This window comes from Raphanus sativus, chromosome 9, assembly GCF_000801105.2.
Source record: "Raphanus sativus cultivar WK10039 chromosome 9, ASM80110v3, whole genome shotgun sequence".
Classification (NCBI taxonomy): domain Eukaryota; kingdom Viridiplantae; phylum Streptophyta; class Magnoliopsida; order Brassicales; family Brassicaceae; genus Raphanus; species Raphanus sativus.
Window position 1 is genome coordinate 28,988,872 of NC_079519.1, and position 19,874 is coordinate 29,008,745.

Below are 19,874 nucleotides of genomic sequence, written 5' to 3' on the forward strand. Positions count from 1 at the left end.
CTACTATTATAAAATTATATCGTTAGCTTTTAAAAAATAGGGGTTAGTAGTACTGTAGTTATGGAATCTTATAAAATTTAGAGATTTACAAAACCAAAATAGAAGAATAGAAGAATAGAAAGAGAATGGAAGCTGCCAACCAGTGACTATAATAAAACAAATCGCACTGAAAATTTTGAAATTCTCATATAATGACATCCATTTTCTTCTCCTTGTCGTCTCCCTCTTTTTCTGCTTCTTATTTTATCACATATTTCTAAATTATCATATCATCTACCCTAATCATACTAATTAGCCTTGTTTAACCTACGAAGGCATTTGATTAATCAATGACAGATGCTTATAAATCATTGTTGGTTAGTTGTGACATTATTGTCTCAACTACTCATGTTATATGTCTATAAATGCATATTCCATTAATTTATATATACTAATAATAATGTTTTACTCTGTAGTTAAATTATACTTTTTGTTAAAGTATAGACTAACCGTATAATTCACAGCTACGTCTATATATGCATATGTTATTAAGATTGTGTTAATGTTATTTAATCGAATCTCATCAATCAAGCCAGAGTTATGCCAGCTGAATATGGTTGGATATATCATTTGAAAAGGGAACAAATGAACAATAATAAAATTGTTCTACAAGAAAATTTGTTTGTGCAAATGCACAGATAACATATGCATTAAAAACGGTTTTATATACTAAAAGGTTTTATGGTGAAAATATTTTTTTAGTGAAGAAACTTTTGGGAGAGTGGGTCGCGTAGTAGCATGAGGAGGCCACAACGTTGAAATATGCAAACACCTAATTAAAGCAGTTCTATTAAACAATAGTACAAGAAATCAAAACAAAATAATAGAATAATACAAAACTCCCATTCCGCACGTAATCATAATGGTTTGAATTCATGTCCACACTTGACTCAGGGTATTTAAATACTAAACATCAACTAAAATCCTTAATTTTTCAAAATCTTTTCAAAACACCCTCACTATTTATTTTTGAAAAGTATATTTATATATTGCAGAATTTAGATCAATTCCAAAACTTATGATCTAACGGAGTGTTAGTGGAAGCAACATCTATAATGATTGTTAGAATTTTAAAAGTCTATAGTTATTGGCTAATGGATTCTAACATTCTTGTAAAATCAAGTGTTATTGGATTGATGATTCTTCAGCGACATATAAAATCTATTGTTATTCAAAAAAATTCGGTTTTAAAGATTCTTAATTCTACAAAATCTTTAGTTATTGAGACTTGAATTCTTAATATTTTAACTCATAAAACAAAACTTTCAAAATATTGCATTGATATTCAAGATTTTCAAAATCGCTGTAGTAGAATAGTTTTATAAAAATTTTAAAGAGAAAAAGACCACGATAGCACTTTTTTTTTTGATCAACTAGTTACTTGCATTAAAAACTAAATCAAAGAATTTATGGCCTCAGGCCCAAATGAGAAAAGAGACAAGATTTAGCTAAAGAGTCCGCTGGACCGTTGGAGGCCCTTGGAGTGAAAATGAAAACGCAAGAGACGAAAGGGGAAGAAGGGAAGAAAGCCAGCGAGTCGATGTCCGATAAAATTCCATAGAGTTCTGTCGATCTTCTTCTTGTGGTAATCGCTCTGACGAGCACTTGAGAATCTGTGCGAATACAGATGTTTGTATGTTGGAGGGAAGAGGCGTGGAGCAGAGCTTCTCGAATTGCAAGGGCTTCGGCCATGCAAGCGGATGAGACGTTTGATGCGGGTTTTGAGGCTCTGTGTAGTTCCGTGGAGTCTCGATCCGTTAAGATCCAACCGAGGCCAGCCAATTGTCGATTTGCTCTCCAAGCGGCGTCCGTGTTGCAGAAGATGGTGGCGTCATCCTGTCTCAGTGGAGGCCGTGGGAGAAGAGGAGGGGTCTTAATCGGTCCGTTTGTTTGGGCTAATTCCCATTCTCTCTGGGAGGAGATAGCTTTGATTGCAGTATCATGTGGCGTGGGCGCTCTATTATCGAAGATCAGGCCGTTTCTGGCAGTCCAAATTGTTCAGTAGAACCAAGGAAAAGCATTGCCAGTGATCCCATACGGAGGCAAGTTCTGCCATGTCCCTGAGCTTTCTATCATTGGCTTGAAAGAGGAGACGTCAGATGTATGTCTGGTGTCGCTCCAGGGGCCACAACGCCAGACTTCCCTTGCAAAGTTGCAATTGAAAAGAAGGTGATCTATTGTTTCCCTCTCGCCGCATCTTGCACAGTTGGTGTTGTTTAGGATGCATCGGGTTTGGAGATTTGCTCCTGTTGGTAGTGCATTGGAGGCTACTCTCCATAGAAAATACTTCAGCTTTGGCAGGAGCTCAGGTGTCCAAATGTGTTTCTTCCAGGTCTCCTAAGACCACGATAGCACCAAACCAAAATTTTGTCACAAAAATAGCATCGAAAGGAAGAAGATGATCAAAAAAAATTATTGAAGAGTAAATATGCATTTATAAATCAAAGGCTTGGACCACTTCTGCAGCTTTGGTTTGCTTCACAAGCATAAACTCCCAAGCTTTTGGTTTTTTTTTTGTTTCTAGCTATAAGGTTTTTAAATTCTAGTTTTAAAAAAAAAGTTACACATATGATGTACAAAAGTCTTTTTCTTTGAATAAATTTAACATTATATTAAAAATGTATTTATAACTTTGGGTTAATTAATCTAAGACTTACGGTTTAGAGTTAAGCGGTGGGGTTTTAGGAATGTGTTCAAATTTTTAAAAATAAAAAATAAATATTAAAATTTTCAAAACAAAAATATGCTATTTTGGTCATTTTATTTTTTTGAGTGCTATTTTGTGACAAAAACTTAAAAAGTGCTATTGAGTGCTATTTTGTGACAAAAACTTAAAAAGTGCTATTTGAGAAAATTGCTCTTTTTTAAATATGAAAAACTCATTAATTTTTTTATAAATTTAACAAATTTCTTGATTCTTAAAATCAATCAACTCTACCTAAATTCATCTCTCACTGACCCTCCTACATATAAAAAATATACCAAAATTTTAACTAGTCAAAATCCATTAATTAGATAGCAATTCTTTAGAAAACAACGCTTTTTAGATTACTCGTTATTGAAAGTTACTCTCTCTCTCTCTCTCTTGACGGGATGAGGTAGTTCTACTGGTTAGAGCCTTGGGGGCCAATTGTCATGCTCCCGGGTTCGACGCCAGCTGGAGGCGAACTGCTTCTTCCATGTCACCATTAGTGGTACTGGACTTCGGCCCAGATTAATACCCTCCCGAGTGAAGTGGACCGCTGTCTGACCGGACCCAAGGAATGATCCGCGAAACGGGGAACCCTGGATTATCAAAAAAAAAAGTTACTCTCTCTTTCAGTTACATTTTACTCAAATTGACATTTTTTTGTGAAACAGATTGAGTAAAACTTAAAACCAATATATATAGTTTTTGCTAACCATAAACCAATATATATATAGTCTTGACGTATTGTTTTGAATTAAGTACTTAAGCAAGTCATAAATTCACTAGGAAATGGGTATTGCGAATACACTATACCCCATTACGACTAAAATGATCGTTTCAAAGTTCAAACTATCGTTGTTGCTTGGAGGAGGTCAGCGACTAATTTTTGCAAGCTACACAGTTCCTATAGGCTCATTTTCCTATTCTCCCTTTCATATTCAAATTGCATGAGCAGTAATAATATATTATAAAGTGTGTAATGATTATGAGATCCAAATAAAGAACTAAAGAAAGCAAATACGTATGGGGCTTGGAATTGAAATAAAAAGGAGTGCCAAGAAGGAAGTTTGGTTGGGAGGAAGCTAGGGTTTTGTGAAAGAAGTAAGTTTGTAATCGTAATGTTTTATTTTCGACAGCCTTTTAGCTTCACGCTTTGCCCTAAGAATCTTCTTGGTCTCCTCCGGGAATGGTGCTCAAATTCTTTTCAGTTTATTTTTAACCCTCGATAACTTATTTAATTTATTACTAATACAATCCGGATGAACCTAACCATCTCAATCAAAGTTAAAATGTGACATTAGCTAGAGCATTCCCATCAATGAATTCTTCGTGAATCCTATTTTTTCATTATTTTAATATTTACTTTCTTTTTCATTCTTTTTTATAAAAAAAAAAAAATAATCCGACTAATCGCAGACCGCTATGTATCGTAGGATCAGTGCTGCAGTGATGACTCAGATTCACTGCAATAGCCTTGCAGGAGACAGGCTCATAGCATTTGATTATTTTAATTTTTTTTCCAAAAATGTGTGAACCCTCTTTTTGAACTTTCAATAGGGGTGTTCTTAGAAACCCACAATTAAGTCGCATATAGCTAATTTTCTTTTTGTATATTTTGTTTGTAGTTAATATGTATTCAAATGGGTATGTAACTCAATACTAGTATTTATTAGCACCCATTCTAAATTTCAAATATATAAACTTAGGTATTTGTTAGGAGTTTATGATACGTACGGGTAACATTTTTAAAATATATATTATACTATCGAAAACAAAACATGAATAAAAATTATCTGTAAACTCACCAATCTTTGATTTAAGATTTGCATTCGTTTTAATATGTTCATATATTTAAGAAAACAAATACATGAATTATTCACCCAACTCACTTTTGTTAGTGATGATTTTATGAAAGAATATATACTTGCTAGATGTCCTGAATGATACTAATAGTAGATACTAAACTACGAAATCAGAAGGCAGATTCAAGTGGAAGAACAAGTATTTATGGTAAATGTTTGATGAACCAAATTTTCAAAAAAAAAAGAAGTGATGATTGCAAAGCTTTTCTGAATCGTTGAAAACAAAAGTTCTGATTTTTTTTTCTTTAGATTACAATTGCTCCAACTACATTAAGTGCAGTCAGGGAGTGCAGTATACATGTAAATTGTACATTTTCCGAAAAGTTTATTTTGTAAAGAAATTAATCAATCAACCGACGGGTTCGTTTCAGAAAAAAATGATGCAATCCGATTTAAATAGTTTAAATCTACCATACCATATTTCAAGAATTTAAAGAACCTACGCTGACAAGAACGTACGCTGTTTATGTGTAGGTTGACCGAAAAAAGTATATTTATTGTTTGCTTACAATCACAATAATTCTCAATTTCTCATATATCATTTCCTATCACATCGCCAACAAGAATTCTCGAAAGAATCACTCTTAAAATAAGAGGTTGAATGTACATTTTTAAATGTCTCCTTCAAATTTTTTGAGAAAAAATATAATGAGAAGTAATAATAAGTACTTAAATGTAACTATAAATAGTACAACATATTAATAAAATATATATAATTGTAGTATTTATATAAAAATGTAACGATAAGTAACTAAAATATGATATAAAAATTATTCATATAAGATTGTTAATATAAGTAACTATAAAGTTTAAGTGAAAAAATAAACAGTGTTTTAAAGGATAAAAATTTGTTGGTAAGCAAAACCTCTGGAAAAATAAATAGATAAAACCTACTGTAGATATATTTAAATCGTTATAAACTATGACCCCTTTCTTTTTAACTAATGAAAAGTACAAAATAACCACAATAACTTAATTAACATTGAAAAACCTTAATAATATAAAGAATTAAGCTATTAAAATCATTTTTTGTCAAAGAGGTATTAAAATTCATGCAACTATATTCATAAATTAAATTTATAGATATGTAGTTACTGGTAGAGTTCTTCTTTACATGGTTATCTCAATATAACAAAGAACATATTAACAATGGACATATTTAAAGAGATTAAATAAACAAAAACGTTAGTTAAAATGTATAGGAAAACAAACATGATGAGAATTCAGTATAAGAAAACTAGCTGCTTAGGATGAGTTATGAGAGTATAGGAAAACAAACATGATGGGAGAAATAGTGGGGCCACAGATTTTATAAGACAACTTAAAGTAATTCAATATAATTAATGTAATTTTTCATAATATAAAGTGATGTTATTTAATCATGTATTTTAATAGAGTTTAAATCTAAACACAATCCACTGTTATTCAAATGATGATTCTAAATTATATTTCAATTATTTATAGAATCTATAAAAGATGATCTGATATCAATTTAAATTACAAAAAATTAAAATCCTTGAAAATTAAATAACACTAGATTTTAAATACTGGATTTAAATTATTAACACTAGATTTTAGAATTTAAAATTCAAGGTATGCTGCAGAGATTTTAAAATTCATCATTTTAAAATTAAAAAAATTGATAGATTACAAAATATTAATAATTGATTTTAAATCAGTAATTGAATAACACCCCCTAGATGCTAAATTTTATAGTTTATAATTGCACAATTGCGTTAAAATCAAAAGAAAAAAAAACTAGATGCTAAATGCAAGTCTCAAACCTCATGACTCCATGTAGGTACGTATATTCTTCTCACAAACAAATGACCATGGGTTTCTATAACATTGAACTATTGGGCCATAGAGATGGGCTAAAACCTAATATGTTAAACACACACAATGAACTTATTCACTCGTGTTGACATGTTGAATTTCTTTTAACCAAAGTGAAATACTGTTATAAATGCGCATTTCCTCAAGAGTCTATTTTACATCTAATGTAACTGATGCACTAATGTGAACAAGAAACTAGAACTATTGATTATACAAGATGTTAATGGTAAGGCGTACTAATATTTATCGATAGATATTACGTTTTGTACAAGCATATTCTTTATTCGCGAAAATTAGTGGTTACCCAAAACCGAACCGGATTTGACCGTGGACTGGACACCAATTCGGATTAAGTTAATACTAAAATCTAATTAAAGTTAAACTGGTTAAAAAATTATACTGAACCGTTAAAAAATTGGGAACCGCGATTCATTGAATCAATCAAACCGTATTTGTATATAAATAAAAAAAATTTGTTGAAAAAAATTATTTTTTCTTTAAAAAAATAAGTTTATGAAATATTAATTAAGTATACCATCTTTTTTTTCATTAAGTCATCTCATCTTTTTCTTTTGACAACAACTCACAAGTTACAAAATTCACATAACTTAAATCTTTATGTCAATGTATTGTTTTTGTCTACTTTTCAATTTGCTTAAATATGATTTCATGGTCATTTATGTTGAATACTTTAATAATTAAAATATTTATATTTGTGAAATTTTATAAAAAAAATAAAGCACTTGACTTATTCTTGCTTCTCATTAACGGACAAACCAAAATTTAGTTGATATGATCTGCTTTTTTTCTTGCTTGTGGTTTAAGTTTCTTTTTTTTTTATTTAACAATGGGAGAAAGTAATGCAGAAATGCAATTTTTACCAAATTCAAACACAGAACTTAGTCTACATGTGTTTTTAACTGAGTTTTTATTTGAACTATTAAATTATTTTATTATTTTTATTACCTTTTTAATTTGTTATATTTTATGTTTTTTAAATATTACGGTTATTGAAATATTTTATTTGATATTATGATCTTTCTTTGTAAGAGTTTGCATATATTTTTTTGGGTAAAACTAAGAGTATGCATATATTGTTACAAAATATCATTAAATCATTTATTCCAATTGGATTTGATCGAATTCGACCGAACAGCAATAACCCAAAAAAATTCTGATTCGCTAGCCAGTCCAATTTTAAAAACATTGGCAAAAATAAAATCACCAAATCACATATTATGAAGTGTGTTAACTTCTAAAAAAACACACTAATGTATGGAGATTGAGTGGGAAAACGACCATTTCATACCCAACATATCGTGATATGTTCAATTCATACCCGACTTATATGGCTGTGCTAAAACATACCTGAATTTATATGATCGTGTCAAAACATACCTAACTTATAATTTTTTGGCAAAATCATACACCAGTCGCCACATCACTTGCCATATCATCTATTTTTGTTTGTGTGGATGTAACGTCAGCTAATTTTGCTGACGAATATGCCATATGTATAATTTTAAAGAAAAAACTAAATAATTTTGTTATAAAACTATTTTTTTTAAATGTAAAATTTATAATTTTAATATTTAGTAAAATTAACAAAAGTTAATTAATTAGTTAAATTTTAATCTTATATAAAAGATATATTTCCGATCCTATCAAAAATCGTCTTTATAAGAGTTATTTATGTATTGTAATGATTCAAATGCAATGTTAGTGTTGAGGACGTGTTACTCTTGATTAATGGTTTTGTTAATATACTTTTAAATGTAAATATCCATGATTAATAAAATGTAAGAAGTTTATTTTTACACTTGATTAATAAAGCGTAACATAATTTATTTTTACGCTTTATTAATCATTGGTATGTTATTACATTTAAAAAATTAGATTAAATATAAATAACATACTCATGATTAATAAAGCGTAATATGATTCATTTTTATGTTTTATTAATTATGGGTATATTATTTATATTTAAAAATTTAGATTAACACAACCATAATTAATCAAGAGTAACATGTCTGTAACACTAGCATTAGATTTGAATCATTGAAATAAATATATAACTCTTATAAAGACGATTTTTTATATGATCAAAATATTTACGAATATATCTTTTATATAAGATTAAAATTTAATTAAATTATTTTTGTTAATTTTACTAAATAATAAAAAAATTATAAAATTTTACATTTTCTAAAAGTTATTTTTATAAGAAAATTATTTAGTTTTAAAATTTTTTTATACACATGACATATTCGTCAGCAAAATTAGCTGACATTACATCCACACGAACAAAAGTAGATGACATGGCAGCTGATGTAGCGATTGGTGTATGATTTTGCCGAAAAATTATAAATTGGGTATATTTTGGCACGATCATATAAGTTCAGGTATGTTTTGGCACGACCATATAAATCGGGTATGAATTAAACATATTATAATATGTTGGGTATGAAATGACCGTTTTCCCGAGATTGAGTATCACGACTGGGAATGTTTTTTTCTTTTTTCTTTTGAACATTAATGTATGGAGGTTCAGTATCACAATTGGAATGGTTAATATTGTTGAAACATTATTGTATAGAGGTTGAATATATATCACTGATTGTCAATATTCAAAATACACGTATCGTTAAATAAAGTGTGGATATTTCCAGAGGCAATGTTTATGCAGTGGGTCAAAGCTCTCGAACCGAAACACTTCCACTCTCTCCCTGAGGCTTATAGCATATGGCAAACCGTAATTTATGCGTTATGGGAATTGAACGAAACAACCGGATCATTTCAAAGCAATTGATCGTGGGATAAAGAGCATGTTTATCAAGACGTTACAATCTTTGATTCATGGTTTCTACTTCCCATCGATTTGGTTTATAATACACATGCAATTTCAAGTTGTCTTTCTAGGGATCGCAATAGTCGTCCTTTTTCACTACTTTAAGCTTTTACTACATTCTAATCCGCCTTTTACAAGAGCGGATATATTTTTTGTTTAATTTTTTTTTAGAAATGTAATTTTCATATTTTTGTTTTTCTTTATAATTTATTTATGTTTTTTTATAATCATATTTGTGTATAAATATTGATCAAAACCTATTTTATACAATAATAGCAATTTAAAAGTTGACCTAACATATATTCGTTTCTTCGTAGCCATATACCTGTGTGCCCGTTTCTTTATAACATTTTATGTAATTTTTTTGTTAATTTAATGTATATGTTTGCATACAATACTTTTATTTTTGTAAAAAGTTTTGATAATTGTATTGAATTTATGATGTTGCATAAACTATACACTTGTGTCATAGTCATTTCACACATTAATTTTGTACTTTATTCGTAACCAGTATTTATTATTTTTTAAATAATAAAGTATAGTTATAATTTTGTTTAGTAATAAAATAGATAAAATTATATGTTTTCATTAAATTATCATGATCTTATTTCATATAAATTGATTTAGGCAACGTTATTATTACACATAATAATTTGTCATGAAATAAAAATGGGTTTTGTAAATTTTGACCCAATGTAAGAAATGTATAATTAATAAATTTATTTGATATAAATTTAATTTTTTTATGTATATCTACAGTTAAATATTACAAAGAAGTGTTATATTTGCGAAAATTTTTATGTAGTCATGACATTTTATAAACGACATCGATGTATTCTAATAGAATATTGTTTGATCAATATTTGCTTTAATAGGACCCTGGCCTTTTGCAACTATTTGATACAGTGGAAGAGGATGAAATATATATATATATATATATATATATATCAAGTAATATAGAGTGATTTACACTAAGAGTCACTTTATGAGTTTTGGTTACAATGTAAGTCACTTTAAACTACTGAGGTAGTTATTTGGTGGTTGTTTACATAGCTGCCCTGTTTAAAGTCAATCAAGTCGTGACTAATTAAATCCACTCTATCTTTTTCTTTCATGTACGATCTCTCTCTCTCTCTCTCTCTCTCTCTCTCTCTCTCTCTCTCTCTCTCTCTCTCCTCTCTCTCTCTCTCTCTCTCTCTCTCTCTCTTGCTTTTCTCTTTTTGTACGCTTCTCTCTTTCTCCTTCTTTTTTCTAGGAATTAATTCTTATCTGTGAAAAGAGATGACTAAAACAATGGAGGAGAAAAAAAAAGCTTCCAATTGGGCTAGATTTGAATTTCTGGAATATCTTCTTAGAAACAAAAAAAAAGATTTCTATTTGTTTGAGATTTATGAAGTTTTGGTGCTACGTTTTCTCTTCCTCTATCCTTGGTTTTTTTCACTAAAGACGTTATGTTTTAAATCTTATTTTGTCAAGTAATAGCCTGGAGATAACGTAACTTGTCTGGCAAAAAAACTACAAAGAATGCATACTAAGTGCTCGATAAAATGTCTGATACTATTGAAGATGTCTATTCATTGTCCTCTTTATCAAATCTCTTGATAGCTAAAATTGTGCTTCAAATTCTGAGTTCACTTCTGAACACATAGCTACAAACTCCTCTTCCAAACACTCTCTGGACAAAAAAAACCATTGAATAAAAGAACTCAACTTTATCCAAAGAAAATGGCGTACACATGTACAACAAGAGGAACATGTACATATGGACAATTTCATATTCATGATAGCATGCTCATATATCAAGTATACCTCTAACAACGAATACTATGTTTATTTTCATGTCTCTACTAAAAATTTTAGAAGTGCAGGAAAACAAAATTCAAATATTTGCATCCATAGTTTTTGTGTACATATGGACATTTCTAATTGTCGATATGATAACACCATATACGTTTTGTATACATGTGTACAACCTTGCATTTATTGGCTTTGTGTACAGGTGTACAACCCACAAAACTATATACAACTCAGAAAACTGTGTAAATAGGTCTCGTTATATACATGCATTGGTATAAATAAGTAGTGTACATAGGTTTTGTTATATACATGTACATTATTCTGTTGATTAAAGCATAGCTTATGTATATTGTAAATTTGTATACACGAGCAGTGTACATAAGTCTTGTTATCACGTGTACACTTATCTCTATTTCTCTAATCCTTCAGTAGCTTCTTTCCATCTCGTATTATTCAGACTACGAGATAAACGAAAATATATACTCATTCCAATAACATAATTCTTGTATGTGATCGTGCTTTTGGAGAATCCTAACACAAGCCCTGGAGGGTGGCTCTGAGCTGCTGCCCTTGCTCTTGAAAGGCAGTGGTGGAGATGGAGGTGGAGGAGGATGCTGCGGTGGAGATTGAGGCTTAGGTGGTGCTGACTTCACAACATGATTTGATGGTGGTGTTACATTTTGTTGCCGGGATTGTTGCTGTTGTTATCCACAGAAAGGTCCTCCATTTGAGAAACAGAAGAACATTCGACATCTTAAAATCCAATATAGCAAAAAACAAATTGAAACCTTGTAAGAAATTAACAACATTTCCACAAAAATATTACAACTTTTGGACAAACTAATATCTTTGGGACTAGGAGAAGGTAACAGAGCATAGTGAGCATCTTCTTTCTTTGTTTCTTCTCAAAATAAAAGACAAACCAGAGCTACTCTCATTAGAAATTCAATATTGCAAAAATGATTTTTTTTTACAAATTAATAACATTTCCACAAAAAGATTGCAACTTTCTGACAAGCTAATACCTTTTAGATGAGGAAGAGGTGGAGGAGGAGCATATTAAGCATCTTCTTCCTCCTTTTATTCTCACAGAGCAGAGTTACCATCACAAGCAAAGTGATCCTCCCATGGCGATTCCAACCACCACTCATGTTGATTACCCAACTGAAGCAGGAGACAGGGAAGATGGAGTTTGAGGAGATCGTCATTTGTTACCGTCTGAGGGCTTCGAGGGTGGTCCTGAAACTAAGGTGGAGGTTTTCGACTAGGGGATCCAGGAAGAGTAACCGGTCCGGGAGAAAACATGTGAGAAGGAGGAGGACAAGGTAGTTGGAGAGGGTGGAGATGAAGGAGGAACAAAAGAGGAAGAGGAGAAGTAATTCTGGAGATTTGGGGATTTTTTCCATGGCGGAAGAAAGAGAATAAGTTGAATAATGAAAATAATATTAAAGATAATAAGTATTAAGTTTAACAAATTAAATCAAAAGGTAACAAGTTAAATCAAAAGGGTAACTATGACTTTGTACAAGGTGACATATAAGCAAAGTGCATCGATAGAATAAGAAAAGTGTCTCAGTATAAGGAACTGACTTATGATGATAATAATAAGTGTAAAATTGACCTGTAGTGTAAATGTTTCTAACGTTTATTGACATGACCCTTATGTGTTAATTTTTTTAATATTATTTATATCAAGTATTGTAGGGAGTAACGTAAAAGTAATATCAAGTTTATCAACCACTTCCAGGGAGTTACATAGAAGTAATAACGTTTATATCAAATATTGTAAGTAGTTGCGTTAATATCAACCACGTTCTTTTTATTAATATGAAAAGAAAAGCAATTACGTAATAGTAACTGTTTTTAAATGGAGTTCACCATAACTGGTTTTCGATAGATGATGATCGTGGGTTTTTAGAACTGTATAATTAGACATTACTATGTGAAAGTCAGTATTTTAAAAAAGGTAAGAGCAGTTACATATAGGTTTAGTTTTTTTTTTTAAATTAGACTCAACTAATATTAATGGGACATGATCCAAAATTAATCGTATTGATATATATGTATATATATAACTTTTTTGAAAATAATAATTAAAAATGCTTTATCTCAGGTCCCCAGCATCAATGCAAACATATTTTCCTTCGTAATATACTTGAAAACTAATCATTCCGATTTATATTAAATATCACTTTACGATTTTTTTATTATTAAAAATTATCATTTTAAAATTCTAATACAATTTTTAATTAATAGTAATTATAAATATATTGATGTTATAAACAATTTCATTTATTTCAAATATTAATATCTGTAATTAATAAATACTTAAAAACATTTCAATCATTTTCATAATTTGGTCAAAGTGACATTTTTTATAGAATGGAAGAAATATAAAAAGTATTCAAGTATATCTAAATGTTTGAAAGCCCAAGTTACAAAAAAAAAAAGTATATCTAAATGTCAGAACGTTTCCTTTTCAATGCTATGCCTAGTTTTTAGAGAAATTAGATTGAAACTGTCATACATTATATAGAAAAACATTGTTTATTAAAAATTATTACTCAAAGAAAGGATAAGTTCAAGAATATGAGTTTGTGTTTTAAAAAGAAAAGTTTTTTCAAGAAAAAGAAAGTTCAAGAATATGAGTTTCATCATAATCTAGGGAGCCTAGCAATCCAAAAATCCATATGTTGATTGCTTTAATCTTAGTTTCCAAAGGTCTACACACGGCGTCAATCTTCATTTTTCCCTTAACTTTGAGATTTCAATATTAATTGTAAGATTATCTCTAATCCACCTCTATTTTTATCTATATATTTTTTTCTAAAATAAAAAAAAATCTATTATAGAGATGGATTTACTCCGATGTATACATTTACAATAGAATTATTCTATTTATAAAGGAAAATATATAGAGTTATTATTGTCGTCTCTAAATATAGAGGCAAAAATAAGATTCCTCTATATTTTTTTTAAATAGAGAAACTCTATTATATAAGCATACATCGTAGAAAATCCACCTTTATAATAGAAATCTATATTTTAGAAAAAAATATAGAGATATATATTGGAGATGTTCTTAAAAAATAATGTTATGGTAAATTCAGTATAACAACAATTATTTAGCTATATATTCAGTTTACATACGTCGTTTATGGAAAGGCTATGTATAAATCACTTGCCTTCAAAATTGATTTATACATAGTTCCCGTTTTGTTTTTTGAAACACTTTGTATAGATCTCCGTGTTTATTATTCTACATGTTTACGTTAATATATTTACATATTCATGTAATTTTATTATATGAGTAATGTTGCAAAAAAATATATAAAAAAGGTTGAGATGTTATAATTGCAAAAAAAAAGGATTTATCCAAACACTTATTTATCACATATTAGTAACAATATTTGTTTGGAATGAGCTGTAGATTTATGTTTTTGGCGGTAGAATTTAATTCGTAGATTTATTTGTTGTAGATTATTTTACTGTAACTTTGTAAAGCACTATTTTTTTTTTGTAAATAAAGCTCTTACAGCCATATTTTGATTTTGTTGAGATATTTTTACTGTGAGTTTTTTAAGGAAATAAAAACTTGATTGATTAATATATACTGCTACAGACTAAATTTCAACCGTCTAGAACATTTACAGCCACAATTAATCACTCCCTTAGTTGCTGGTTTTTGAAAATTGAAGCTAGAAAATATTTTTGTTCAACTATATTTCATGAAAGATAATGGGTTATCGATAATACTAATTGAACACAAGATGTCTAAAACATTTGATTGTTCCAAGTTGATTAACGGTTTTGGGAGGATTTTACTTGTTTTAGCAAAAAGAAATCCTAATAATATTTTACATCTAATGAAAAATTGTACTCCTTCTGTGTCATATTATAAGTAGTTTAAGAAAAATTTGTTTGTTTCAAATATAAATACTTTCATTATTCTATGCAACTTTTATTTTTATTAGATATTGTGTGGCCCATCAAATAATATATACTTATTTATGATTGGTTTTTCTATATATAATTTATATATCAAATGCTATTTGTGAAAAATAAATAATATATTTTAAAAATTTTGTGCATTCATTTAATACTACATACATAAAAAAAAACAGGGTGAGTATGTAAATAGGCATCATTTTCCGATGCGTTAGGCGTCATTTGAGACCGGGCTGGCACTGTGTTTAACATTATTGTTACTAAACTTCTGACCCGATAAAATTAATAAGAAAACTAGATTTTGACCCGCCCTTAGAAGGGCAGATATATTTTTTGTTTTACATTTTTTATAAATTTAATTTTTATATTTATGTTTTTATTTACGTTTTTTTTCATTATATAATATCAATATACTAAAACAAAAATATGACCTATTGATATATGTGTGGTCAAATTATTTTAGGATAATTATTAAAACCTCTTATTAATTATTTAAAAGGAATATACAAAGAAAAATATAAATATGATTAAAAACATAAATATAAAAATTAAATTTCTAAAATATGTAAAACAAAAAAAATATACCAGCTCTTTTAAAGGCGAATCCGAATCTAGTCAATACTATTAAAATAGAAACATAACATATTGATATATGTATGGTCAAACTATTTTAATACAATGACTAAAACTTCCTATTAATTATTTAAGAGAAATATTATACAATGAAAAACACAAATATGACTAAAACATATAAATATAAAAATTAAATTTCTAAAAGAATATAAAACTAAAAAATATAAAAGGGCGGGTCCAAATGTAGAAATCTATTTAAAACCCGTTAAACTAAAATCTGTAGAATATCGTATCATGATCATAATTTTTAATTTTAATTTTAGTTGTTTAGTTTTAGTTTTAATTTTATTTTTTAGAGAAACATAATTTTTATGTTTGTGTGTTTGTATAATCATATTCTGTATGATATGAATTTAATAGAATAGATAAGTTTTGTAAGTATGTACATGTATCATATGGTAAGGCTTGGTCCTTTTGTCAATATTCAGTCCAAATTATTTGTTTTTTTTTATTTGAACATAAAAACAGGAACATATGGAAGTTACGAACGGTTAACAATATTCGAAGCCCAAATTATCGTTTCATATGCCGAAGGAAGTTACGAACGGTTAACAATACTTTAGATATAATTATATTATATTTTATGCAGTTATTTTTTTAAGTTAGACCTAACATTTTATTAATTGGTCATACAGGAGAATTAATAGAATAGATTTTGTAACAAAGAAATGTTATATGTAACAGTTGAAACTAAGGTGAAAAACTTTTACTTTTTTTTTTTTGTAAACTGAAAAACTTTTACTTACCAACATAAATTTACCAAAACAAACACACAGACACACACACAATATTCCAAGTTCTCATTTGTCAATTTGCCATTATGTGTCATTATAATCAATCGATCACGTAATATATACGATCATACAAATGTTGTTAGTTTAACTGCTTAGAGGAGATCTTGTCTAATCCAGATTGGAGAGTCCATGCGTTATGCTTAAGAAGGATATTCATTTATCATTTATATGTAATCCAAAGAGAAGTATAGAACCCATTTTTAAAAAATAAAAATCATATATATGAGGTCATAAAACATCTTGGCCCATCCTTCAAACTGCTATAAAAGCCACTCGAACTCTTCATTTTCTCTTCATTCCAATTCACACACATCAAAGTCTCTTTTGCCTCTAACCAAAAGAGGAATTTAACAATGGGTTCAAGAACGAAAAGCTCTTTAGCCATTTTCTTGATTCTGAATATCCTTTTCTGCACAGCAATCTCTGCCTGCGGTAACTGCGATTGCCCTTCTCCCAAGCCAAAACCTCACCCTTCCCATAAGCCAAAACCTAATCCTAAACCCAAACCAACCCCAACTCCAACCCCTAGCCCTGTCACAGCAAAATGCCCTAGAGACTCTCTTAAACTAGGAGTCTGCGCCAACGTACTCAGCGGTCTACTCAACATCACCCTTGGGAAGCCACCGGTGAAGCCATGTTGCACCCTCATCAAAGGACTTGCTGATCTTGAAGCCGCGGCTTGTCTTTGCACCGCACTTAAAGCTAACATCCTTGGGATCAACTTGAACATCCCTATCTCACTCAGTCTGCTTCTTAATGTATGTAGCAAAAAGGTTCCCCTTGGTTTCCAATGCTAATCAAGACTATAATTATACAACCAACACTTCATGCCAACACACATATCTTCTTGTTTGGATAGACAAGATACTATATGTAATATATATTCTGTAATATATTCTGTGTTTATGTATGTGTGTATGTTATTCCTACAACTCTAAACTTCACATTTGTTTTTATTTTGCTCTTACACAGTCACTGGGTGTTGTTGTACTGGTTGTTGTTTGAATTAATAAATCATGTGTTTAATACTCTCTTTTTCTTTAGCAAATTTAATACTCTTTATGATCTTATAATCGTTATATAACATATATAAAATCTTATCAGACCACGTTGATGAAGCGAAATATACACGGAAACAATCATTTTGAAATAAGATAGAGATGGATTTGATTACCAGAGAACAAAGGTCAAAGGTAATTTTTTAAATGATAAGGGCAACTCGTGTATATATATGGATGCGGTGTCAAGACTCTGCTTGTAGTGGCTGATAATTGACACCTGCGACATTCGTGTTTTAACCAAAATTCTTCGTATGTAAGAGTAAGACGAAAGTTGTGTCAACCTCTTATTATTTCAGTGATACTGACAAATGGATAGGGGTTCGAATAAGTCAAATGAAAAGAGGTATATGTATGGAATAATCAAGGATGAACTTACCAAAGAGATTATCAACTTTATAGAACAAAAAGAAGAGGTATTAAGGTGTTTTCTGAAATGGAGGTATTAAGGTGTTTCCACCCTAGCATTAGTTTTTTGAACTTCATTTCTATCAATGAATTTATTCCACAATTATTATGAGAAAATGAGAAACCAATTTAGTTTTTTTCACGAGTACCACATTAAAAAATCCATATTACACTGTGTCTCAGTCAGCCTTTAAATTTAAATGTTTTGTCCATTGTCAAATATTAACTGGGCACATGCATGGGCATACATATAACATCACCCAGGGAAATTTAACAATATATATATATATATATATATGTAGCGGTTTAGAGCATACAATTAGATTTTCTTATTGCTTTCTTAATTTTCTTTTGTTGTAAAGAGTTTTCGTAAACGTGTCTAATATTTTTTTATATAGTTAAGGAAAACAGAAATCCAATCCGGCTAGATTTGATCCGCCACTAATAGCTAGTTTATTTTCGTAGTGTGAGAGTATATATATTTTATCACTAGGAATTTGCCGGCGCTACGCGCCGGTTTTTTATATTATTTAATTACTTTGATACATAATTTATATAGTTTTATAATTTAAATGAATTTAAATATTTATGTTGTATATGATTTCTTTACATAATAACAACAATGAGATATGGTAGTAAACATATCTAAAATCTTAAATTCAATAATTATTGTTAGTTAGATAAAATGTCTTCTTTGTTTATTGTTTATTGTTTATTTTTCATTATTCTTTGAAATCAGATGAAAATTTTAGTTGTTATTTTCAGGTTATTAACCAGCTTTTTTATTTAAAGCCAGTGACTATTTTCTCTCCTCCTCTAGTCTTTTTTTTCTTTTTCTTTTTGAACATTGTATCAAGATTTTCATACAATATATCAGTAACATATTACTTTATTGGTTGAAAACTTGTTGCGACATTTAGAAAGTTAAAGACATGATGACAGGTGGCATTTTTCTCCCTATGAAGAAAAAAAATCTGTTTTATTATATAAGATTTGCGTATCAGATATAATAGTTTTGTTCCCCGTGAATAGAAAATTTAAGGGGTATGAAAAAGTTATTTTCAAAAATACAAAAAGAAAAATATAGGAATGAATTAAATCATATTTTACCTAAACATTTTATTGGATATGTATCTTTATTTTCGGTTCATTTGAATATTCGAAAAAATTATCCATGAATTGCACCTAGTCTAGAAATTAGTCTAGACCCTTTTATAAATCTGCAATACCCTTAATAAATTAATAAAAACACATATGTTTAGTTTACGAGGGAAGACAATGTCTAAAGATAAAAAACTGTTTTGGGTACATCATGTTGTGTTTATAAATAAGTAACTGAAATTTGTTTTGTTGATTTGGTTAGGCACCAATTTTCAGTTAATATAGTTTGATTAAATAGATTAAATTTTGATCTAGGAGAGCAGATTATCCAGAAAAAAAAAATCTTATGCCTTCTATCTAGCTTTCTTCGCCGCGAAGAATGATTTTGGTCGACGGATAGGTTTCCACAGCCATTGTCGATCCGATTTTAGTGTTTACTTATTTTTTATGTTTTTTTTCTTTTTCGAGTTGCATGTCGTGATGGGAGAAGATAATTGTTGTACCTCATTCCAGTTTGGTTTTTTCTGTCTTTAGGACTTGGAAGCTCCCATAGCTCTGTTTGTCGCCAGCAACAACTCCGGAGAGTGGAGGTATACTGAGCCTCAAGCTGCCGGCTTTCGGAGGTTAACCCTTCACTTCTAGGTGTGACCCATAGTTCCATGTCTCTATCCTCTCGGTTTGGCTCTTCCGATGACCCGAATTGATCGGTCTTGAAGCTCTCAGAGGAAGCAAAACCAATGAAGACAACGCGGTCGAGGATGGGGATTTCTTAATCTCGTGTTCGGTGGATTGATAGTCGGATGAGATCTCGAATTGTCTCGATGTATGCTCTCCGATGAATTGCAAGGTGGTTTATGTGTG

The 19,874-nt window shown here is 29.7% G+C and overlaps 2 protein-coding genes across 2 annotated transcripts; one reads left to right on the plus strand and one right to left on the minus strand.

Moving 5' to 3' along the window:
* Positions 1-1,446: 1,446 nt before the first annotated feature.
* LOC108825204 (uncharacterized) lies at positions 1,447-12,279 on the minus strand. The gene is made up of 4 exons (XM_018598529.1): positions 12,175-12,279; positions 11,608-11,769; positions 2,078-2,376; positions 1,447-2,020 (listed from the first exon to the last, which is right to left on the minus strand). Exons 1-4 carry the CDS (start codon positions 12,277-12,279, stop codon positions 1,447-1,449), a joined length of 1,140 nt encoding a protein of 379 aa, XP_018454031.1.
* A 4,468-nt stretch (positions 12,280-16,747) lies between these two features.
* Positions 16,748-17,477, plus strand: LOC108826074 (lipid transfer protein EARLI 1). Its single transcript, XM_018599452.2, has one exon. The coding sequence runs from the start codon at positions 16,800-16,802 to the stop codon at positions 17,241-17,243; it is 444 nt and encodes a 147-aa protein (XP_018454954.1). The 5' UTR covers positions 16,748-16,799; the 3' UTR covers positions 17,244-17,477.
* The last annotated feature ends 2,397 nt before the right edge of the window (positions 17,478-19,874 follow it).

Bases quoted from the DNA above. Each gene is read 5' to 3' on its own strand.
- LOC108826074 (XM_018599452.2), top strand. From the start codon at position 16,800: ATGGGTTCAAGAACGAAAAGCTCTTTAGCCATTTTCTTGATTCTGAAT.
- LOC108825204 (XM_018598529.1), bottom strand. From the start codon at position 12,279: ATGACGATCTCCTCAAACTCCATCTTCCCTGTCTCCTGCTTCAGTTGG. The intron at 2,377-11,607 runs GTTAGGATTCTC...TCGTGGTCTTAG, and splicing joins AGCCACCCTCCAGGGCTTGT to GAGACCTGGAAGAAACACAT. The intron at 2,021-2,077 runs GTATGGGATCAC...TTGGACTGCCAG, and splicing joins ACATGGCAGAACTTGCCTCC to AAACGGCCTGATCTTCGATA.